A 24,609-nucleotide genomic window follows, 5' to 3' on the forward strand; every position below is an offset into this window, starting at 1 on the left:
CTCAATGCTTAACATATATTCCTTGGTAGTCAGTTATCAGAAAAGGCTAGTGGATTCTGTCAGCAATTAAATACCTACTGGCTAATGGGTCACTTCAGATGTCAGCTCTATTTTATTTTATTTTATTATTTTATTTTTTGGTATTCTGATTTTAATACTCAACTAAATAACTTCATCTTTGGTTATAACAGACAAGAATGTTACTATAATATTACTTGGGAAAAGAAAATTCCCTGAGCTTTCAAGTCGTGGTGAGATGGCATGCTGTAAGCTCAAGGGTCTGTCCTACTCATCCCTTTCTGGGCTGGTTTGCATGGAAAACACAAAGGACCTGCTGGTGGGTCTAGCCGCCCACCCGTGGCCTCCTCAAAGGAGCCCCGGTGCCACTGTTCCCCCCGCCAGAGTCACACTCTGATTTGTATGGCATGCCAGCACTTTACCCTTGGCATGTGTGAAACCAAGCTCCTCCCTCTCCTCCCACCCTGGCTTCCTCCTAAATTTCTTACTTCCATTAATGGCTGTAACATTTCCCCAGAAACCTCAGCCTCATCACTGACTTGAACCGACGTTGCTCAAAATAGAAGCTGCTGCTCAGTGTTGTCTCGCTCTCTCTCTTCCTCGTATCTGTGTCTGCCTCTCCATTCCAGAGCCGACACTTCCCCACCTTCACATTTTTGCTCAGATTATTCCTTTTGGCTACAGAGCCCTTCCCCCAACTTCCTAAACTCTACCTATCCTTTAGGATCTAGTGGCCATGCCATCTGCTTCCTGAAGCTTTTCCTGATCCTCTGCAGAACCTCTCATGCAATTGTTCTGACACTCAGGATCTGACATCACTTCCAGAGATGGGAGAGAACTCAGTATTTCATGCATTCTGAATTCTAGAGATTCAACAACACACAACAAGCACTTGCATATTAGACATTTATATAAACCTGAATTTATGGTTATCTTAGTAGACGTTTATACAACCCTTATAGGAAAGTTCTTAAGCCTGTTTCACAGACGAGAAAGCTGAGCTCTGGCAGCAGGCTGAACAGCTCTCCCAAGCACAGGGCTGGGCCAGGAGCAGTGTCAGGGTCTCCGGATGGCAGGCTGCATGCTCTTTCCCTCACACAGGATGTACTGGCCTCCCATTTTTTCTCACCAGGCTGCAGCACAGGCACGTATGATTGCCCCCAAATACCACTCATTTATTGTACCAAAGGGTAAATGCTCTACCAGATGCCATCTGATTATTAGTTTGAATCATATGAAAATGCTGTTTTTGTAGATCGAAAAATGTAGATGGTCAGACATCAGCAATTTCATATGGTTCAATGTAAGAGGAAAGGATTAATTTCCCCCACTGAGAAACATAAAATCTAAAGATAACTTGATTCTAGCAAATAATAATAAAGAAATAAAATAGAAGAACGAGAACTCTAGGCTACTCTATTTTTGGAAGATTATGAGAAATGACAAATAGACTGCTCAGTGATAGTGGAGGGCTTCCTGGAGGAGGCATGCCTAATCATTGCTTGTACTGTTCCAGAGGAAGTCTAAAAAAGCCTAACTCCCACTTTTTACTTTCTTGGGATAATTTCATATAAGCAGATGCACGTGAATTACAGGAAGGAATGAAGTGAAATCTCCTTTCTTCTAAATTGTAGTTTACAGATGTACCTTTTGAGCTTCTATCTCCATAACCTTGAAATTCTTCTTTCCAAATACTTCCTTTGAATGGAAGTCTCTCTCTGGGATTCCAGTTGTGGCAAGCAGTGACCTCACAGGGCTGCCTGCCTCCAGCCATTCCCACCCCCTGTGCTGCACACAGAACTCCAACAGCACTAGCACCAGAGGGCTCCCTCCTGTCCTTCTCTCGTTTTTTTTTTTTAATATGAAATTTACTGTCAGATTGGTTTGCATACAACACCCAGTGCTCCTCCCAACAGGTGCCCTCCTCCATGCCCATCACCCAGTTTCCCCTCCCTCCCACCCTCCATCAACCCTCAGTTTATTCTCAGTTTTTTTTTAATTTTTTTTTTAACATTTATTCATTTTTTGAGAGACAGAGAGAGACAGAGCATGAGTGGGGAAGGGGCAGAGAGAGAGGGAGACATGGAATCCGAAGAAGGCTCCAGGCTCTGAACTGACAGCACAGAGCCCGACATGGGACTCAAACTCACGGACCATGAGATCTTGACCTCAGCCGAAGTCGGATACTTAACTGACTGAGCCACCCAGGCGCCCCTATTCTCAGTGTTTAAGAGTCTCTTATGGTTTGGCTCCCTCTCTCTCTTTTTTTTTTCTCCTTCCCTTCCCCCGTGGTCTTCTGTTAAGTTTCTCAGGATCCACATAAGAGTGAAAACATATGGTATCTGTCTTTCTCTGTATGACTTATTTCACTTAGCATAACACTCTCCAGTTCCATCCACGTTGCTACAAAAGGCCGTATTTCATTCTTTCTCATTGCCACGTAGTATTCCATTGAATATATAAACCACATCTTCTTTATCCATTCATCAGTTGATGGACATTTAGGCTCTTTCCATAATTTGGCTATTGTGGAAAGTGCTGCTATAAATGTTGGGGTACAAGTGCCCCTATGCATCAGCACTGCTGTATCCCTTGGGTAAATTCCTAGTAGTGCTATTGCTGGGTCATAGGGTAGTTCTATTTTTAATTTTTTGAGGAACCTCCACACTGTTTTCCAGAGTGGCTGCACTGGTTTGCATTCCCACCAACAGTGCAAGAGGGTTCCCGTTTCTCCACATCCTGTCCAGCATCTATAGTCTCCTGATTTGTTCATTTTAGCCACTCTGACTGGTGTGAGGTGATATCTCGGTGTGGTTTTGATTTGTATTTCCCTGATGAGGAGTGACGTTGAGCATCTTCTCATGTGCCTGTTGGCCACCTGGATGTCTTCTTTAGAGAAGTGTCTATTCATGTCTTCTGCCCATTTCTTCACTGGATTATTTGCTTTTCGGGTGTGGAGTTTGGTGAGTTCTTTATAGATTTTGGATACCAGCCCTTTGTCCGATATGTCATTTGCAAATATCTTTTCCCATTCCGTCGGCTGCCTTTTAGTTTTGTTGACTGTTTCCTCTGCAGTGGAGAAGCTTTTTATTTTCATGAGGTCCCAATAGTTCATTTTTGCTTTTAATTCCCTTGCCTCTGGAGATGTGTCAAGTAAGAAATTGCTGCGGCTGAGGTCAGAGGTTTTTTTCTTGCTTTCTCCTCTAGGGTTTTGACGGTTTCCTGTCTCACATTCTGGTCCTTCATCCATTATGAGTGTATTTTTGTGAATGGTGTAAGAAAGTGGTCTAGTTTCATTCTTCCGCATGTTGCTGTCCAGTTCTCCCAGCACCATTTGTTAAAGAGACTGCCTTTTTTCCATTGGATATTCTTTCCTGCTTTGTCGAAGATTAGTTGGCCATACTTTTGTGGGTTCAATTCTGGAGTCCCTATTCTATTCTATTGGTCTCTGTGTCTGTTTTTGTGCCAATACCATGCTGTCTTGATGATTACAGCTTTGTAGTAGAGGCTGGAGTCTGGGACTGTGATGCCTCCCACTTTGGTTTTCTTCTTCAATATACTTTGGCTATTCAGGGTCTTTGGTGGTTCCATACAAATTTCAGGATTGCTTGTTCTAGCTTCGAGAAGAATGCTGGTGCAATTTTGATCGGGATCGCATTGAATGTGTAGATTGCTTGGGTAGTACTGACATTTTAGCAATATTTATTCTTCCAATCCATGAGCACAGAATGTTTTTCCATTTCTTCGTATCTTCTTCAATTTCCTTCATAAGCTTTCTACAGTTTTCAGCATACAGATCTTAATACCCTACAGGATTAAGTCCCAGCTTGTGGCACAGTGAAGATCCTGCCGCTCCCTGACCAGAACACTTCAGCTCTCTTCCCTCTTCAGCATCACCCCCTCCTCGTCCCCACAATTTATGCTCTGTCGTCCCCACCGTGTTTCTCGATCTCTGCTTCTCAGAGCGCCTTGTGCTCTTCCCTGTACCTTTGCAGACTCGTCTGACCTCTGCGGGGAGATCTTCCCTGATACCCACCTCAGTAAGTTAACCAAACCATAGCCTATTACTCTGGTGCCTTGTTCTACTTTTACTGTACTGTGATTCGTTTACACACCTATCTCCAAAAACACCGCTGTGGAATTTGAAACAGACTTCAAGTAGCCATCACCAAACACCTTGCTTTTAGATCTCTGGCCTGTCTAAAACCAAAATAAATTGGACAGAATTGTTTTAGAAAGAATAGAGAGAAATTTAAGCCTAGGTCGTCGTTATCTGAACAGGGTTTTGTTTTGTTTTTTAGTAATTTCTTCACCTGTGCGTATTTTACACATTCTTCTGTATATTTCACAATAAAAAAATGTAAAAAATAAAAAATTAGACCAAACAGCCAGCATCCTATGTGGGAATGTAATCATAATGAGATATTTGTTTGAAACTATGAACTGATTTTTTGAAGTATAACTGGATTCTCACGTGTAATGTCACTCCAAAAATGACCAACATGCCTTAAAACAAAACTCTGACAAAATAATTATGATCAAATCCATTTAATTTTTTTTTTTAATGTTTATTTATCTTTGAGACAGAGAGAGACAGAACACGAACAGGGGAGGGTCAGAGAGAGGGAGACACAGAATCTGAAACAGGCTCCAGGCTCCAAGCTGTCAGCACAGAGCCCGACGCGGGGCTCAAACTCATGGACCGCGAGATCATGACCCGAGCCGAAGTCAGCCGCTTAACCGACTGAGCCACCCAGGCGCCCCTGGTCAAATCCATTTATACCCACATAATCTTCTAGCACATTAAATCACTTATCTTTCTGCCATCTCCATGGTTATAAATGTTCAGGTTTGGAGGGCAAACGAAATAGGTGATAATGATATCAAGATAAATATTATAAACATGTAGACTTATTTGTATCTCAAAAAACATTCAGTGACACTGAGTCTCTCTAACACTTCACTCTATTCTGGAGCTGAAGTATTTCGTATTCCAACAATTACTAAGCCTCACAAATTACTAAGAGTCAACTAGTATCTAAAATGTATACCGGCTCCCCACCCCCTGTAATAGTACCGTAATATGCTATTTTATCCTACAAACGCGAATTACTCTTATGATTAAAACTCACCCAAATAAATTCAGTTTGGTTCAACACAGATTTATACCCAAGGCAAGCAGCTAGGAACGATCAAGGCTGGAAAGATCAGCAGGAAAACAGGGCTATCAAGGAACACAAATAACGCGAGGAGAAAAACCACCACATGCCGCCCGAGAGCTACAAGCAAAACACCACGGGAACTGCTCTGTGTCCGACAGCACGGCCCCCAAGACACACAGAACTGTACTCCTGATCACCGCACCTACAAGGCAAGATGAAACATAAACACCTATTTTTGACAGCATCGCTGGGCTGACACACCAGTGAGGAAGTTACAGAGAGGTGGCGGAAGCTCTGGGCAATGACGGAACACTGAAGCTGGCTTGTACCCTGGGGCCTTGTGCCTTTGTGGCTCCCCCTCCCGCCTCCTCCTTGCACCCGGCTCCCAGGTTCACAGGCCACCACCGATCTATCTTCTGCTACTAGAGGTTGGTCCACATTTCCTAGAGTTTTATGCACAGAGAATGAAGCAGTTACGTACTTTGTGGTCTGGCTTTTCAGCACAGTGAGATCCGTCCATGCTGCCTCAGGTGTCAGTGGTTTGCTCCTCATTACTGCTCGTAAGATCTCACCACACAGACGTGCAATGTTTTCTGTCCTTTCACCTGTTACTAGACATTAATTTTGCCTCCAGATTTTGGGTACCACAAATCAAAATGCTATGAACATTCATGTATAAGTCTGTATAAACATTTGCTTTCTTTTCTCTTTGGTAAATACTCAGATCACATAAAAGATTCATGTCCAAGTTTTAAAGAAACTGTCACAGTTTTCCAGATTGTACCACCTTACATTCCCAACAGCAGTGTTTGAGAGTTCTGGGCTCTCCACAGTCTCATCAACACTTCTTAGGATGAGTCTTTTTAGTTTTAGACATTCTAATAGGTGGTATTTCTAACAGTGTGGTTTTAAATTGTATTTTCCTAAAGACTAATGATGTTGAACGTTTTTCCATGTGCTTACCCTAACATATATTCTTTGGTGAAACATCTATTCAAATCTTTTCCCTGTTTCTTGTTTGTTTGTTTGCTTATTTATTTAAATTTTTAAGTTTTTTAGGGGGGAGAGAGAGTGCATGCACACACAAGTTGGGGAGGGGCAGAGAGAGAGGGAGAGAGAGAGAATCTCAAGGCAGGTACCCCTATCTGTTTCTTTCTAAACTGGGTTGTTTATTTTCTTATTGGGTTTTAAGAGCTCTGTACATATTCTGGATACAAGTCCTTTGTCAGATTTAAGATTTGCAAGTATTTTCTCCCAGATTGTGTCTTGTTTTTTTGTAATAAATAATATTTAAAGTACATTATATATACTAAACAGCCAAATAAATACAAGTAAACACACAATTCATTAACTGAAATATATATCCTAAGAAACTACCCAGAACACAACATGAAGAGACAAAGAAAGTAAAAACATAAAAGAGAAAGTAAGCAGGGTGCCTGGGTGGCTGGCTCAGTCAGTTCAGCATCCGACTCTTGATTTTGGTTCAGATCATGATCCCAGGGTCATGGGATTGAGCCCCATGTTGGGATCTGCCCTGACAGCACAGAGCCTCCATGGGATTCTCTCTCTCTCTCCCTCTCTCACTGCCCCTCCCCCCACTCTGTCTCTTTCTCTGTCTCTCTCTCTCTCAAAAATAAACTTAAAAAAAGAGAGAAATTGGGGCACCTGGGTGGCCAGTCAGTTAAGCCTCCGACTTCTGCTCAGGTCATGATCTCACGGCTAGTGAGTTCGAGCCCCGCCTCGGGCTCTGTGCTGACAGCTCAGAGCCTAGAGCCTGCTTCCGATTCTGTGTCTCCCTCTCTGCCCCTCCCCTGCTCACGTGCTCTCTCTCTCTCTCTCTCTCTCTCTCTCTCTCAAGAATAAAACATTAAAATTAAGAGAAAAGGAGAATAAAATGAAAGATATAACATGTCTAATAAGCATTCCAGAAAACAAAAATAAGAGTATGGAAGAAGAAATACCTGCACAAATAATAGTAGAGAATTTTCCAGACATGTTGATAGATGGTTAACACTCAGAATCAGTATACTCAACAAATCCCAACAGGGAAAACTGAAAGAAATCCACACCTCATCTTGCTTACAATGGAGGATTATTTAATCCTAATGTCCTTAAATCCCCAAACCAATACATGACAGTAAAGGGATTTTGGCATCAAATAATATAAAACCACAGAAATAAACTAACAGGAGAGGAGACAACAAAAATGGTCAGAAGTGAACAGACAGCAGCCACAAAATAAGCACCCAGCAGACCTGAGACACACTTGAACTAGACGAGGGGAGACTGGACAGTCCCAGGTGCATCATACAAGAGTTACGTCTTGAAACTGGCAACCTTTGACTCTAGACGTGGAATCTACAAGTTTATTCTCTAGACACTTGAAATGTTACTTGATTTGGAGACACTAGGCACAGGTGAGTCCCAGGTACCATATGTTACACAGGGGGACCAAGTCACAATATTAATAACAAATACTTCCAGAAATAAACTCTCACATTTATGGCTAATTTTGATTTGACAAAGGTGCCAAGACAGTTCAATGGGGAAGAACAGTCTTTTCACCAAATGCTGCAAGGGTAACTAGGTATTTTTACAGGCAAGAGAACAAATCCAGACCCTACTTCATGCACCATACACAAAAATCAACTCACAGTACATCACGGACCCACATCCAGGAGCTAAAACTACAAAGCGCTTAGAAGTGGGGGGTAGGGGACGGATCAACTGGCCTCAGCAGCTTACCACACGTACTGGAATAGAGCAGGAACTGACTCACAGAGAAAACAGGAAAAAGCACTCCCAGGACACCTACGTGAAACGGTGCTGGACAGAAGCATCCACACCACAGACCTCAAACCGCTCTCCTAACAGGCCTGCTTAAAGGCGAGCCCTGGGTTGCCCTCTGGGAACTCAGATTGGGGAGGGATCCCACCATTCCCAGAAGTGACGAGAGGCTCGCTGAACCTAAAATGTTTGTGCGAGTAATATGGTTTGTGTTAAATACTTGCTTCCTTCTGGGAGTCTGGTGCTTTCCTATTTGCTACAGAGAGGCTGCCCACAGGACTGGCTCTGAGTAGGGACCCCGGGCACTGGGGCTCTACTGAGCTTCCCTGGTCGACAATGTGTCACACCTGTCGTCCTAGCTGGTGGCTGGGAGGACTGAGCGCATCCCGTGTGGCCCCGCCGGGGAAGGACTCTTAGAAGCTGGTGCCTGGTGTCCTCAGACTTCGTCCCACACAACTCTGAGTCCTCTCACACAGGAAATCCCAGACGTGAGCACGGCTAGATCCCGAGTCCTGTGGGTCCTCCTGGTAAACCACTGAAACTAGGGGTGGGCCTGGGGAGCCCCGACACAAGTATATACAATGAGGAAAAAATTCATTTGCCTTTATATTACATAGTTAAACCAGATCTCCAAAGATGTCGGACAAGTTCTTTTTTTTTTTAAATAAAGTTTATTTTGAGAAAGGGAAAGAGAGAGGGAGGGGCAGAGAGAGAGGGAGATAATTCCAAGTAGGTTCTGCATTGTCAGCACAGAGCCTGACACAGGGCTTGAACTCACAAACCGTGAGAGCGTGACCTGAGCCAGAATCAAGGGCTGGAGGCTTAACCGACTGAGCCCCCAAGACGCCCCTGGACAAGTAAGTTCTGAATGCTTAAGACAGTGTGTGCGTGTAGCCTGGAGGTTCCCAGACTCATTGAGCCGAAAGGCCAGTGGTCTGGGCATTTCTTTCTCAGAAAACCTGACTTGCTGACCTGCGACTTTTGGGCAGCGGAAGTCCCCACCTTCTCGCCCCAGCAGCTGCTCATGGGCACGGATCATAGCAACTCGGTTTCCTGTCCTCTTTCAGCCTACACACCCTCCTCCTGTAGCTGCTGCTTGATCTACTCCTGGACACTGCAGCCCACAGAGCAGAGGGTCCTCTGTCCAGGGTATATACAAAACAGTTTGCAAGAAAGAGGTTTTTAACATCTTATGAACTTTAAAACTGCACGTGAAAGTGCTTTGTAGACAGTAAGGACTCTGCAAATGTAATGCGTTATTGGGCTTAACAGGCAGGTGTGTGTGCCATAAAATACAGCAGCGTCTTTGATGTGATGCTGCCAGTGCAAAGTTACATCCCCCGACGGCTCTCTGCCTTCCTCTAATTAAAAACTCACATAAAGGCTACAGACACATTTTTAATTTTGCTGTCAGGTTTCAGTTTTGTTGATCTTGAGACGGAAATATCATCTCTCCGTGAAGAAACAACTTCATCAGGGAAAAGATCACAGACCCATCACGTGAAAACATCAGAAGTCACTTTAGGACTGGAATCCTCTCCTTCTGAGTCCTTTCCCCGTATCATATGCACAACCCCGACTTCGATACAGAGCACCTAACACTCGAGAGATTTATCCTTCCCTGAAGTTCAGGTCACGGGCAATCTTAGAACTCAAAAGAATCTTCGCAATTCGGCTGCACAAGTTCTGAATGCTTATGACAGCGTATGCATGTCACCTGGAGTTTCTCACACCAGACAGGGCAACACGGTCATATGGGGAGCTTTCCAGGCCCACCCCAGACTCACCGAGCCAAAAGTACTGCCCATTTACTGGGGTCTGGCCATTTACTTCTTGAGACTTCCTGAAGCAGATATGCCTGGCAGAACCTCACAGAGGCTCTAGATTTGAAGGCAGGAGAAGAGCATTTGTGGAACGGCCTTTAGAAACTGGAGGCTAAGGAAGGAGAATCCATACCCTTGACATCGGGAAGAGTTCTGAGTGGCACAAGGATTATGAGGTTGGAGGCAAGGAAAAGAAAATAGAATCTAGTATACCATCTGGCTCTGCAGAATCTACAATAATAAACACTACTGAATGGGTTTCAAGCGGCTTAGACAACAGTACAAATATTACCAACCTCGACAACATAGAAGTATAACCGCATGAGCTAGAAGGTAGGAGGGAAAGGGAAGTGGAAAAAAGGGGAAAGGCGCTAATACCCTCATCTTACAGAGAGAGAGAGAGAGAGAGAGAGAGAGAGGAGGAGAGCACCTAAAGTCACAACAGTAGCCCATAAAAAAACAAAAGTCACATTTCAGTCATACTAAGTTGGCAAGTAGAGAGGCAAAGCCACTTGCTCAAATTTAGCTAGCTAGAAGGTTCTAAAGCCCATGTGGGACTATGGGCCCTCCACGCTCCGGACCGTGTGCTCTTTCCCCACGTCTGGCCGTGCAAGCTCTGTGCCAGGAGGTAACTCGCCCAAGGTCACGCACCTAGTTGGTGGCAGAGCCAGAAAAAGACGCGAGTTCTCTAGCCCGAAGGTCATTTGGAAAAGTCATTACTAAGATTTCCAGAAAGATCACATCAAAAACCCCTCTCGTTCTTCATCGTGCTCTCACTCACCTCCACGCCCTCATTTCCGCTCACACTCGCAGCACACGCCAACATTTCCTAACGCTGCTCCCCCACGGGGACTCGTGCCCTCCCTGCCCACCCGTCAGGCCTGGTCTCCCCCGCGCCACGCCATCTGACGAAGGAAGTCCTCTCCGCTGGAGGCGACGATGAGGAAGACTTCGACTCACCAGCCATTTTGTCTTTCAGAGCCTGACAGAAGGATTAAGACATCAACATGAAGCACGAGGCAAGTCTGCCCGTTCACCTCTTAGACACGGAGGCCATCGCTCCCAGGGCCCGGGTCACTGTCACACGCACTGAGGAAAGCTGCTGCCGCTCAGCTGTGCACGGGCCACACTGTTAGAACCGGTAAGACCACCAGAGACGCTGCAGAACTTCACAAGTTTGGAAATATTCCATGGAAATGACACTTTCTACCCCCAAAGGAGTTCTTTAAAAGTAAATTATAATCCAACCCCATTACCTGTAAAAAGCAATTTAAAAACTTCAATTTGATTCGCTGTTACTTACGCCATTTTCTGTGCGTTTTTCTGCAGGTACATTTATTACATTTCTCTGAGTTCTCTGCTCTTGGGTCTGACGGCCACCTGAAGAAATGAGAAGGCCAGCCTTACTAACAGACGTATTAGTACGATGATATCCTCCCATCCCTTCGCTTATTTATTCAACACAAGTATAAATTAGCAGGCTGAACAATTCAACACTTAAAACAGTTGAAAAAATGCTTTATAATTAATTCTTATGAAGTTGTTTACGTGAAATTTTTTTCTCTCCTATTTTCAGAATCTTGAAGATGTCTTACATTGAAAGATTTCTAACACTTAAAAATGGTCAAGATGGTAAGTTTGATGTTATATGTATTTTACCACAACTAATTTTTATTAAACATTTCTTAAGGACTTTTATATTTTATCAGGGACTCAAATAGAACTAAATATCCAGAAATCACACTGGTGCACAGAACTGATCTTCACTGACAGGGTCCCCACTGACATGGGGCACCAACACAAATCAGGCAGTCTTAAGCATTCTTCATTCCATAAAAATTCCAATGTTTCGGGGAGCCTGGGTGGCTCAGTAGGTTAAGTATCCGACTTCAGCTCAGGTCATGATTTCATGGTTCATGAGTTCGAGCCCTGTGTTGGGCTCTGTGCTGACAGCTCAGAGCCTGGAGCCTGCTTCGGATTCTGTGTCTCCCCCTCTCTTTGTCCCACCCCTGTTTGTGTTGTCTCTCTCTCTCTCTCTCTCTCAAAAATAAATGAATAAACATTAAAAAAATGTTTCCCCCAAAAGGCTTCAAATTTAAACTGGAGAAATTATATGTCCTGTCATATTTTTTAAAATATATATATTTTTTAATTTGAGAGAGACAGCACCTGAAAGGGGGGAGAGGGCCAGAGGGAGAAAGAGAGATACACTCCCAAGCAGGCTCCACACTCAGTGTGGAGCCCGACACAGGGCTCAATCCCACGACCCTGGGATCACGACCTGAGCTGAAATCAAGAGACGGGCACTCAACCCACCGAGCCACCCAGGTGCTCCTGCCCTGTCGTATTTTTGTTTTTTAAACAAAATGAAGCATGCTGCACGATTGTGCACCCGGTGACTCTGAAGTCACAGAGACCAAGGTCTTTGGTGTGTCCAGTGCCTGCCCCTACAGCTATTACTTCATGCAACTGGAGAATTACTGCACTCCAGAGCCTACTTTAGTACTTAAAATGCATGACTTCAAAGGCACATAAACTTCATGTTTAAAAAAAAAAAAAGAAAAAGGAAAACACTTTTGTTCTATATCTTTCCTATTACTTTGAAAATTTGCAGAAAAATGCTATAATGGAAATATGACTCGCTTCACCTTAAAGCATGCATTCTCAAAGACAGTGAATTGTCCCCAAGGGGGCAAAGACTGGTTCTTGGGGGAATAGAAATATCTTACTCTTTTTATGTATTCAGCAGAGTTATATAGTACATAAATATATAGTACATCTGATGGGGAAAGATGCGGGACAAGTAACAGAATATCCGAAAAAGGGTCCTTAGGGAAGCGGAAATTCAAAAAGAGGTTAACCAAATATTTGTGGCATGGCACGCAAATGAACACAGGCATACGGTATACGACAGCCATTTCACGGAATCTAGAGTAGTTTCCTAGCAGCGGGAATCACACACGCACACACGTGCACACACACACCCTCCCCCCACACACACGCACTTCCCTTAAACTGTGGCATCTACCAATTTACGGGGTTAATTAAATTCTTAGTTATTCTTGGTATTTTTAAGGAATAACGTGTTCAGGTTAATTTAATATTTCATCATTTCTGCCTCTTCCAAACAACAGGCTATCAAGAAATTAGAATACTATGAGACACACAACATGAAAATTATACCAAGTGCCACTTAATCTTTGATGGTAAAGAAACCTGAAGACCTTGCAATTTAGAGTCAGAAAATAATGAATCATAAGAGGTGACATTTAGTGAGCACTTTGCAGGTCACCTCACTAACCCCAATCACAGCCCTATGCACCCTGCAGATGAGGAGACGGGGCGCAGGGATGGGAAGTCATTTGCCCAAGTCCCACGCTAAGTAAGCAGCCTCGCTCCCAACTCCAGTGCACCGGCCCCTGGGGTCTACTCTGTGCTCTGCATACGGCCTTCATCGAGTTACTTTCCATTCCAAGCTTGTCCCCGAAGTGTCCAGGTGATGGGAAGGGAACATTCTCTACGCTCTCCTCTAGCTTCCAAATAGAGAATCTTTACCATTCTGGTGAGGCAGGTCTTTTACTTTTTGTCATGTATCTTGTAGTTCTACACAATAAACACTCAAATGTAATTAATTAATCCCTTTTTTTTTAAAGTTTATTTTTGAGAGAGTGAGCGAGTGAGTGAGCGAGCAGGGGAGGGGCAGAGAGACAGGGAGAGAGAGAATCCCAAGCAAGCTCCACGTTGACATGGGGCTCAAACTCACAAACTGGGAGATCACGACCTGAGCCAGAATCAGGAGTCGGATGCTTAACCACAGACGTTAATCCCTTTTAAATAATATCAGTCGGTGACAACTACCTTGTACTCAGCTCTGTGGGAAGCACAGAGGAAACATGAGCCTTGGATCCTCAACTCTGGCTGCTTAAAGTCTGAACTGGAGGAGCAGCTCAGTGAACACGAACAAAACGGAACAAAGCACCTGTTTTACGTGCCGTGCCGTCTCCTTCCTTGGGTTCTGAGACAGGGGCGCAGTATGCCCAAGCACAGGCAGAGAAACCAGGGCCGAGGGGAGAGCACGGGGGGCAGGGTGTGGGGACGGCCTTATGATTTGGGGACAACAGAGAATGAAGGTGCCAGAAGGGACGTGGCTGAAACGGAGAAAGAAGGGGCAGGGAGGCTGAAGAGGTGGGTAGGGTCCTACTACAAATGCCACCTAAGCCAAGCTGAGGAGTGCCGAGTAGGATGGCAGGGACTTTGCCGGAAGTTCTGCAAAGCCATGAAAGTTGTGATGAACTTGGTTCTTCCAGTGCTGCCCAACAGTCCCAGCCAGCCCGGGTTGCCCCGTGAATTCCCCATCACCGCACCTTCCTGGGATCTTCCTCATCCCGGTGCCCTGCGTTCTCCCCTCCGCATCCCGCTCATCCCTCAAGGTCCCTAGTCTGCCTTCTCTAAACACTCTGCTCTGTGCTGACGGCCGTCTCCTTCATGCCATGCAGCTCAACATCCTCTCCTCCCATCTGTGTACCTGCTGTGTCGGCACCACTGGGCTGAGCAGTGCTGTGGGGTGATGATGAAGGTCCACCGGAAGGTCAGCGTTGTCACCTTCCTCGCGCCCGAACAGTTCTCTTTAAGTATCCCTGACGCTTCTGAACTCCATGAGGTGAGAATAAGGCTTTACCCCCATCCCTCCACCCAGGACATTAACGGGGATGTACACGTACTGTGTTAGTACGAGTAAATCACAAAACCTTTAAGTGTAGCTAGGCCCAAGAGGGATGTAAGTATTTGGAGAGCTCAGCTAGGGAGCTGATACAAATTCTCCGCACGAGAATAGCACTTCAGCTGTCAGCCAGTCTAGCCCTCCTTCTTGGGAGGCTTTTGGGCAGAGGCAGGGCCCTCGGCTAAGGCAAAAGCGGACGAGGAGCTGGATCTGGTCTCCTGACTCCAGATGGCCAGCAGCAGATAGAAGCAAGCCCAGAAGTGAAGGTGCATTGTAAAAACAGCACTGAACTCCACTTACAACCATGGAAACATGATTTTAAAGTAGCTGGTAGCTCATTCTAGGAGCAGAATGTCTTTTCTGATAAAATACAAATAAAAGGGAATCATGTGCAATAAGGGAATATTCTTTTTACAAAAGGATGTCCCTTTATTGTTTATTCTTTAAAAAAAATTTTTTAACGTTTATTTATTATTGAGAGACAGACACAGAGCATGAGCAGGGGAGGGTTAGACAGAGGGAGAGACACAGAATCCGAAGCAGGCTCCAGGCTCTGAGCTGTCAGCACAGAGCCCGACGCGGGGCTCAAACTCACAGACCGTGAGATCATGACCCGAGCCGAAGCTGGACATTAACCGACTGAGCCACCTAGGTGCCCCACGTTTATTCTTTTTAAATACCGGAAGTAATCCACAATCACTGTTGAATAACAAGTTAAGGATCTCTTCAAGGCAGTATACATACTTTTACAAGAGATTCTCTTACTTTGTTTAAATTCGAATTCAAAAATAGGAAGCATATTCCCACGGTTCCAAGTTCAAAAGGAACGAACAGGTATACAATTAGACATCTGCCCGCCCTCCCTCCCTCACCCTGCAGCCATCCCCCACGGCTGGCACTGTTACCAGTTTCTGACCATGCTTCCAGAGCCACTTTACACAGGGATGAGCTGATGCAGATGGACAGAATTACGCTCTGTCCCTGGTGCACGGCAGCGGCACAACGCGCATGTGGTGGGGCACTGTGCTCACTCACCTGTTCGGGAGACGGTCTACACCACCAGTTCAGGGCACAGAGCTACTCCTGACTTGTGGCCGTAGAGTGGCGCCCTGCGCGGCCACACCGCCACTCCCGTAACCCGGCGTCCACAGCAGGCCCTCCCGTGGCTCCCACCGCAGGGTTCCATGACTACTAACGCTGCGTGCACATCACTGTGCGCGTGTGTAGGCACAGCTTTAGGGTAAGTTCTCAGAAGTGAGGCTGCTGGGTGAGAGGTCTGGTGCCTTCCTAAGTCTCACAGATATCGCTAAACTGCCCTCCACAGAAGCCGCTGACTGACACTCCCAGGGCAACATGGCAGAGTGTATGTTTCTCAAGGTCCTGGCCAACGCTGTCATTAAATGTTCTAGTCCTCGCCGACGTAACAGGTGAGATACACTATCCCCCTGTCTTCTCTGCATTTCTTTTATGAGGAGTAAGGCTGAACATCTTTTCGCATACTCTAGGGCCACGTGGATTCACTTTTCTGTGACCTTTGTAGACTTCCCCTTTTCTTAAACGGGTTTTCCTTATCAATTTTTAGAAACTTTTATACATAAAGATAGTCAGCCCTTTACAATGTGAGCTATAAATGCTGTTTCCCAGCTTATAATTTGCCTTTTGACTTTGCCCAGGGTGGTTATTGCCACTCAAGCCGTGTCGGGGGCGGGTTCTTCTGTTTTCAGTAATTCAGTTCTTTTATGGCCTAGTGTTAGGCTTAGAAAAGTCTTGTTCCCTCGAAAAATTTTAAGTAAAACCCGTATCTCTCAGAATTCTTCTAATCCTTTCGTGGTTTCGTTTATTCTTAAACTCTGGATATTCGATGCATCCGGTATTCATCAACGGTTTCTTTCAACAGCAGGAGCCCTCACATGTCTGAACACATCACCTGACTGACTTAGGGTCCGGAGACGGAAGCAAGGGCGGAAGCAAAGGCGGAGTAACTGTCAACTGCAATAACAGAGGGCAAAGAAACGGGAGATCCCACCTCCCCCTCTCCCCACTTGTGAGCAAAGGGAAAACAAAACGTGAACGATTTAACATCTATTCCTATTTTACTTAAATTAACTGTTACGGCAGGAATCAACAAACGGGGAAAGCACTCGGCTACCTTGCTCACTGCTCTCGGTTGGGGAATCCTCATGTCGAAGGAAAAATTTCACTTCTTCCCTGCGTGGCCCCCACTTCTGAAGATGTTCGTACATCATGTGATCAAAGGGTATGGGACGCTCTAGAAAAAAACCACATCTTACTTATTCCAGAAATAAAATGACTCCAACCAAAAGCAAAAAATAAATAAAAATAGATTTAAATAAATATACACATATACATTAGAATTCAAGGATATTATAAGCACTAAATTTTAATTGTAATGAAGTAAAAGCAGGAGTGTGAGTGGGAAATAATGTAGGTAACACATAAGCACGAGAAGTGTACATAAAAGCGATTCTGCAACATTAAATAGGGAACACTGAAAACTGCCCTCTACAATACTTATTTACTGTATCAGGAAGCAGTGTGCCTCTCAGTCTTCAAAGAAGCACATTAACAAGCTGGCCCAGCATGGCCATTCACTAAAATGCTGCGTGTGGCCATCAGACGCACACGGGGTGCGCGGTGCACGTCTTGGCCAGTCAGGTACCGCTACTGGGAATGCTGGCCAGCACTTGCAGAGGCCAAAACTACCAAGTTGGTAATAAAAAATACATTCTACAGAATTAAATGTACTAATGCACTTCAAATATTAAAGAAAAAAGCTCAAAATAAAATCCTAGTAGAGTATCGACACCAGTGACTAGAGAAGAGCACGGACATATTTGTTAAACTTATGAGGTACCATTTCTTATGTTTATAACCCTAGTTTCCTTAGAACTGCATCACGTGTAGAAACAGAGAACAAAACAAACACAAAACAAACACAGAAAACCTCGGTTGTTTGCCTTCTTCTTAGATATCTGAAGAACTGCTTATGTTCCGGATACTGATCCTGGGTTGATTACATATATTGAGAAAATAGGCTTGTCTTTTAATTTTGTTGGTGCCTTTTGTTATACAGAAGTTTAAAAATAATGTAAGCACTTATCAATCTTTTCTGATTTTGAGGTTTTTGAACAAGTTCTCTTAACTCCAAGGTCGAAAGAATATTCTATATTTTTTTCCTACAAATTATCAAGTATTGCTTTTCATTGTCCTTATGGAACTGGTTTCGCTTTTCCTACTTTCGTCATCAATGGTCCCCACATCATTTACTTACTAGTGTCTCCTTTCCTCATAGAGACACCTCTGAGCCGTCTCAGGGCTCCTCGGGCCCCGATCTCTTCTAGCGGGCGGGCTGTCACTCTACCTCCGCGCCGCGGCTGCAGTCTCCACTGCTGTGGTTTTACAGTTGGTGCTGCCATCGGCTAGGACGAGTCCCCTCGCGTGGCTCATCTTTGAAACGGTCTTGGCATTGCCCAGCCCTTTGGGCTCACTACTATTTGAAAGGAGCTGCTTGTCAAGTTCTTTTTTTAAAGGTAGGCTTTTGACTGTAACCATACTCATTTATTTACAAGTAAAATTTGGGGAGGTCTGAAATCTTTGTAAACCGGGTCTTCTAGTCCATGAACATGGTTCTGTCTCTCCGTTTTTTTCAAGCATGTTGTGTTTTTCAAGGATTTTTTTTTTAATCACCATAGAGATCTTATAAATCTCTATTCCTTTGTACCTTACAGATTTTTTGTTTACATAGCATTTAAAAATAACTTTCATTTTATCTATTTTTTTAATGTTTATTTTTGAGGGAAAGAGAGAGAGGCGGGGGGGGGGGGGGGGGGGGCAGGGGGAAGAGGATCTGAATCAGGCTCCAGAGAGCCCGACGCAGGGTTCAAACTCACGAACCGTGAGATCATGACCTGAGCCGAAGTCAGACGCTTAATCAACTGATCCTCCCAAGCACCCCCAAAATAGCTTTCATTTTAGAATGATCTTAGACCTCTAGAAAAGTAGCCAAGACAGTACAGAGTTCTGATACCCCTTCACCCAGTTTCCCCTAACGTTAGCATCTTAACTGAGTATCTCTGTCAAAGCTAAGAAATTTACACTCGTACGTTACTGTTAGTTAAATTCCAAGCTTCATCTGCACTCCACTGGTTTTTCCCCTAATGTCCTCTTTCTGTCCCAGGAACTGAACCAGAAAACCACAATTGCATTTACTTGTCTTAAACCCTAGGTCTCTGCTGGTCTGTAATAGTTTTGCTCCTTCCCTGTTTTTTTCATGACCTTGACAGTTTTGAGGAGTTCCAGCCAGGTATTTTGTAGAATGTCCCTAATTCTAGCTTGTCTAGTGTTTTCCCCCTGGTTCTGATGAGGGGATGGGTTTTGGGGAGAACTCCACAGAGGTGAGGTACCTTCTCATCTCATCATACCAGGGTGTGCGTGCCATCACCACGACAGATCGTGTGATGCTGGCCTTGACCACTTAGCTGAGGTGGTATCTGCCGGGTCCCCCGCTCCAAAACTCCCAACTACTACCTCATTCTCCAACAGGTCGCTGGCAAGTGGTGGGTGTGTAGTGCATGGGGAGGACCGTCGGCTGATGACATTGGCCTCTTTGTCCAGAAACATCTCCCCCAACATTTCCTCACATGCTGAGGACTGATCCACAGGACCTATTATAACATCTACCTCTGTAATAGGAAATTGGAGGGAATTTTTCTTTCTAAAGGGTTGTATACCTCAGGAACTGTGTCCCCCCACCCCCACTTGTTGCTGTTACCAACATTAACAAATGTGGTTTATGAAGGTGAAAAATGAATTGTATTGTGAAATTTTCTTTTCTTTTCTGGTAATTTCTTGCTTAATTATTAATTATGCCTTTCTGTTTTACATTTTATTCGTGTTTATGTTTTAAAAATATTCTTGGAAGCCCAAAGTAGCAATTTTTGAAGACAATGTATGAGATAAGAGAAATTCTAAACCTAGGCGTACATTCCAGAGAAATGAAAACATATGCCCCCACGAACACTTGCCCAGGAATGTTCACAGCAAGCATTATCACAGCCAAAAAGTGGAAGCAACCCAAATGTCCATCACCTGCTGAATGGAGAAATAAAATGTGATCTATCTTACAATGGATATTCTTAAGCCAAGAAAAGGAATTAAGTACTGAAACATGCTACAACGTGGATGAACCTTGAAAATATTAGGCTAAGTAAAAGAAGCCAGACCAAAAAAGCCATGTATCAGATGACTGGGTTTACATGAAGTACCTAGAGGAGTCCAACACATAGAGCCAGATGATCACACAGTGGTTGCCAGTGGCTGGGGGGGAAGGAATGGAAAGGGACAGACTTTGGTGACGGCTACACAACACTGGGACTGTCCTAAATACCCCTTAATTGTACATGTTAAAATAGTGATTTTTATGTGTGAATTTTATCTCCACTTAAAGGGGAAAAAAGGAAATCCTGAAATGCTCCCAATGTTGCTTGTGCCTGAAGTCAGGAAGGACATCAGCAAGACTGGGGGCTCATAGGCAGCGACCTGGGAGAGTGCCGAGGCGACACCGAGCAGTGTTGTCCACCTCGAGCACAAGCATATGGCTGGGGAGAGACCTTTCTCTAAATCTGCTCACCGGGAGAAAGCAAGAACTCTGCAGGCTGCAGTCCAATCATACATTCACAGTGTGATTTATTGCTCTGCCCGAGGTTAAGTTCTACATTTCTTTCTTTCCTTTTTCTTTTTTTTAGTTTATTTGTTTTTAATGTTTATTTATTTTTGAGAGAGAGAGAGAAAGAGTGCGAATGAGGGAGGGGCAGAGAGACAGACACACACAGAACCTGAAGCAGGTTCCAGGCTCTGAGCTGTCAGCACAGAGCCTGACATGGGGCTTGAACTCACCAACTGTGAGATCATGACCTGAGCTGAAGTCAGACGCTTAACCGACTAAACCACCCAAGTGCCCCTTTAGTTTATTTACCTTTGAGAGAGCGAGGGAACATGAGCAGGGGAGGGACAAAGCGAGAGGGACAGAGAGAGAGGGAGACAGAGAATCCCAAGCAGGCTCCATCCACATTGTCAGCAGAGCCCAACGCAGGGCTCAAACCAATGAACCATGGAATCATGACCTGAGCCAAAATCAAGAGACGCTTAACTGAGTGAACCACCCAGGTGCCCCAGTTCTAGATCTCTATAAAGAAAGAAGTCCCGCCAGTCACAGCAATGTAGCAAATGGTGCGCTCCTAACGTGCCTTTTCTGTGCATGTAAGCAAGCTCTGTCTTGTTCTTTAAATGTCAGGGCAAGTACAGAAACGGTCTCATCTCAGTTGAAAATGAAATCTGTGTTTGCTCAGCTCAAGTTTAGCACACAACTGAGTATTTGCACAGAAAAACCAAGCACAGAGTGTACTTTAAAGAAGTAAATATCAGGGCGCCTGGGTGGCTCAGTTGGTTGAGCATCCGACTTCGGCTCAGGTCACGATCCTGTGGTTTGTAGGTTTGAGCCCCGCGTTGGGCTCACTGCTATCAGCTTGGAGCCTGCTTTGGAACCTCTGTCCCCCTCTCTCTCTGCCCTTCCCCCACTTGTGCTGTCTCAAAAATAAATGAAACAATAATTAAAAAAAAAGTTGGGGCGCCTGGGTGGCACAGTCGGTTAAGCGTCCGACTTCAGCCAGGTCACGATCTCACGGTCCGTGAGTTCGAGCCCCGCGTCAGGCTCTGGGCTGATGGCTCAGAGCCTGGAGCCTGCTTCTGATTCTGTGTCTCCCTCTCTCTCTGCCCCTCCCCTGTTCATGCTCTGTCTCTCTCTGTCCCAAAAATAAATAAACGTTGAAAAAAAAAATTTAAAAAAAAGTAAATATTATACATTTTTAGTTTTGAAAGTAACTTTTTATGTATATAGGCCCATATAAAAGATTTTTAAAAATCACGTGTACTGTAATTTCATAATGTTAAGGCCTATATGTAAGCCTAATCATGTTTTGCACAGAATTGTGCCTTAGGCCATATTTTATTCATATTGCTTTGGCTTATGGGGTTAAGTAGCTTCAGTTTTAGTCACTTTACTAATCAACATTATCCATAAGTTTTCATGTTTTTTACATTAATTAAAATAAATTCGCAACCTTTATTTTTCTAGCTCAATAAATGTTTATTGAATGAAAGAAAGAAAGACTTAATTATCAACAATTACCATAGAAAAATAAGTCACAGGAAAGTAATGTTGCCTTGACAACCTTTATTTAAATCTACCAAGTCTGAGCATAACTTTATAAAAGTTAAACCCAATTTTGTCTTAAGTCAGTCATTTAACAAGTTTATCGTTTCCCTCTCTGAATTTAAAATTTCAGGGGCGCCTGGATGGCTCAGTCGGTTAAGCGTCCAACTCAGGTCATGATCTTGTGGTTTATGAGTTGAAGCCCCGTGTCGGGCTCTGGGTTGATAGCTCAGAGCCTGGAGCCTGCTTCAGATTCTGTGTCTCCCTCTCTCTCTGCCCCTCCCCTGCTTGCCTCTGTCTCTCTCTCTCTCACTCAAAAATAAACATTAAAAAAACCTTTTTTTAATTTCAACGAAAAGATTAATTTCAAGAAAAGTAAGCTAAGTTTAACTATCTTTCAAAAAAAAATACTAAAGGCTAACTAAAACATCACTTTTGTTTGAAAGTGAAAACAGAACTACCCCACATATATAATATGTACTATATACCTCATCAGTATCCATAATGGAAATCTATGATAAGACTTTCAAGTGTTCTTGGATAAGGCAAAAATAAAATTAAGTAGGAAATTTAACAAAAGGAAATGCTGAAGGTTCTACCTATATTCCTGATTTGCAATAGAGTGGACCCTGTGTGGGAAAGGGAAACCCAAGTACAGTAGGTTAATATAATAAACTGGCCAAATTAACACAAATTAACACAGTGTTACAGGCTGAGCTGTGTTCCCCCACGAATTCATATGTTGAACTCTCTGCAGAACCTCAGAATGCAACCTTTTGGAGACTGGATCTTTAAGGAGGTAATAAGTAAAAACGAGGCCACTGGGGTGGGCCTGAATCCAATATGGCTGGTGACCTCACAAGTAGGAGATTAGGACACAGACACGCACGAGAGGGAAGACCATGTGAGGACAGGGAGAGAAGGTGGCATCCGTAAGCCAAGGAGAGAGGCCTCAGGAAAGACTAAGCCTGCCGACATCCTGATCTCAGACCTCTAGCCTCCAGAATTGGGAGAGAATGAATGTCTGGTGTTCAAGCCAACGAGGCTGTGATACTGTGTTATGGCAGCCCTAGCAACCTAACATACAGATCCACCGAGAAACAGTCTCTTCTCAAAAGCATTAACAATTATACTGGAGTATTATACTTATGACATACTGATCACACTAATATACCATGAGTCGTAGATGCAATCATTTTTATGGAAGGATCCTCTGAAACCCGGAAATTACCGTAAGGGTTTCTCTAGGGTAAAAAAGACAGAGAATGGCTACCTTAAGTGCTTTCCCCCTTCCTCCGAATCTTCCCCACTAGAAAATAGCTCTTCAGGACCCAGCTTTGCTGGTCTGTTTTACTCAACGACTTGTGTTTACTAAGGAGATATGACAGTGAACAGACAAGTTCCTGCCTTCAGGAATTTTCATCCAATGAGAAAACTATAGGAAAGCTACTGTATTGTGTTCTGATAAATAACTATGACAGTACTGGAACACAGAGGAGGGATGCTTAAACACCCTCTGAGATTCAAGGAAGGGAGGAAAGGCAAGGAATGAATAGAAGTTAGCCAAGCAAAGGGGGCAGGTGCTAGGGATTGTTCTAGACAATGAGAATAGCACATACAGAAGCCATGGCAAATACAGTACACTGTGACCCTCTACTGTGAGGTCAACCTCATTCCTGATGAGCTAAAACAAACTGTAATTACTTACCTATCCCCTCCTTCCTGTCACTGTTATCAGACTGATAACTGAGAACCTGCCCTCTTACTTCTGGTTTAGTAACAGTCCAACATTTATCAAAGTCAAGTTCCTCTCAATGTGCCCTGAAATCTCTGCTCTGAATTCTAAGGAGAACATTAAAAGCACAAGACTTTGGAAGAAAATATTCAAGTATCATATACCTGATAAGGGATCTGTGTCTAGAATATATAAAGAACTCTTACTGGGGATGTAACGTACAGTATGGTGACTTTAGTTAATATTGTATTGCATGTTTGAAAGCTGCTAAAAGAAAAGATCCTAAAAGTTCTCTTCACGGGGCACCTGAGTGGCTCAGTCAGTTAAGCATCCAACTCTTGGTTTCAGTTCAGGTCATGGTTTCACAGTTTGTGAGACTGAGCCCCACATCAGTTTCAGCACTGACAGCATGGAGCCTGCTTGGGATTCTCTCTCCCTCTCTCTCTGCCCCTCCCCCACTCATGCTCAGGCTCGCGCGCGCTCTCTCTCTCTCTCAAAATAAACATTTTTTAAAAAAAGTTCTTATCACAAGAAAAAAAAAGTTTTAGGGGCGCCTGGGTGGCGCAGTCGGTTAAGTGTCCGACTTCAGCCAGGTCACGATCTCGCGGTCCGTGAGTTCGAGCCCCGCGTCGGACTCTGGGCTGATGGCTCAGAGCCTGGAGCCTGTTTCCGATTCTGTCTCCCTCTCTCTCTGCCCCTCCCCCGTTCATGCTCTGTCTCTCTCTGTCCTAAAAATAAATAAACGTTGAAAAAAAAAAAAAAAAGAAAAAGAAAAAAAAAGTTTTGTAACTGTGTGGTGACAGATGTTAACTAGGCTTACAGCAGTGATCATTTCACAATATATACAAATATCAAATCATTAGGTAAACATGAAACTAATGCTATATATCAATTATACTTCAATTAAGAAAATAAGCAAAAGTTCTAATTATTTCTCAAGTTGCCTGGGTAGCTCAGTCAGTTGAGTACCTAACTTTTTTTTTTTAATGTTTATTTATTTTTGAAGGAGAGACAGAGTGGGGGAGGGGCAGAGAGAGAGAGACAGACAGACAGACAGACAGACACACAGAATCTGAAGCAGGCTCCAAGCTCTGAGCTGTCAGCACAAAGCCTGATGCAGGGCTCAAACT

At 44.1% G+C, this 24,609-nt stretch overlaps 1 protein-coding gene across 8 annotated transcripts in view; it reads right to left on the reverse strand.

The window, feature by feature from the left end:
* PPP1R13B (protein phosphatase 1 regulatory subunit 13B) overlaps window positions 1–24,609 on the reverse strand; it is a 101,028-nt gene that overhangs the window by 29,614 nt on the left and 46,805 nt on the right. For 7 of the 8 annotated variants that reach the window (XM_023256110.2, XM_023256108.2, XM_045060584.1 and 4 more), the window contains exons 3-4: window positions 16,663–16,782; window positions 11,097–11,173 (exon numbers count right to left, since the gene is read on the reverse strand). In XM_023256110.2, coding sequence (XP_023111878.1) covers window positions 11,097–11,173; window positions 16,663–16,782 — 197 coding nt within the window. The remainder of the gene's footprint in view (window positions 1–11,096; window positions 11,174–16,662; window positions 16,783–24,609) is intronic. The other variant, XM_045060585.1, reaches the window with a different exon arrangement.

The sequence above is a fragment of the Felis catus genome, chromosome B3 (genome assembly GCF_018350175.1).
Source record: "Felis catus isolate Fca126 chromosome B3, F.catus_Fca126_mat1.0, whole genome shotgun sequence".
Lineage (NCBI taxonomy): Eukaryota > Metazoa > Chordata > Mammalia > Carnivora > Felidae > Felis > Felis catus.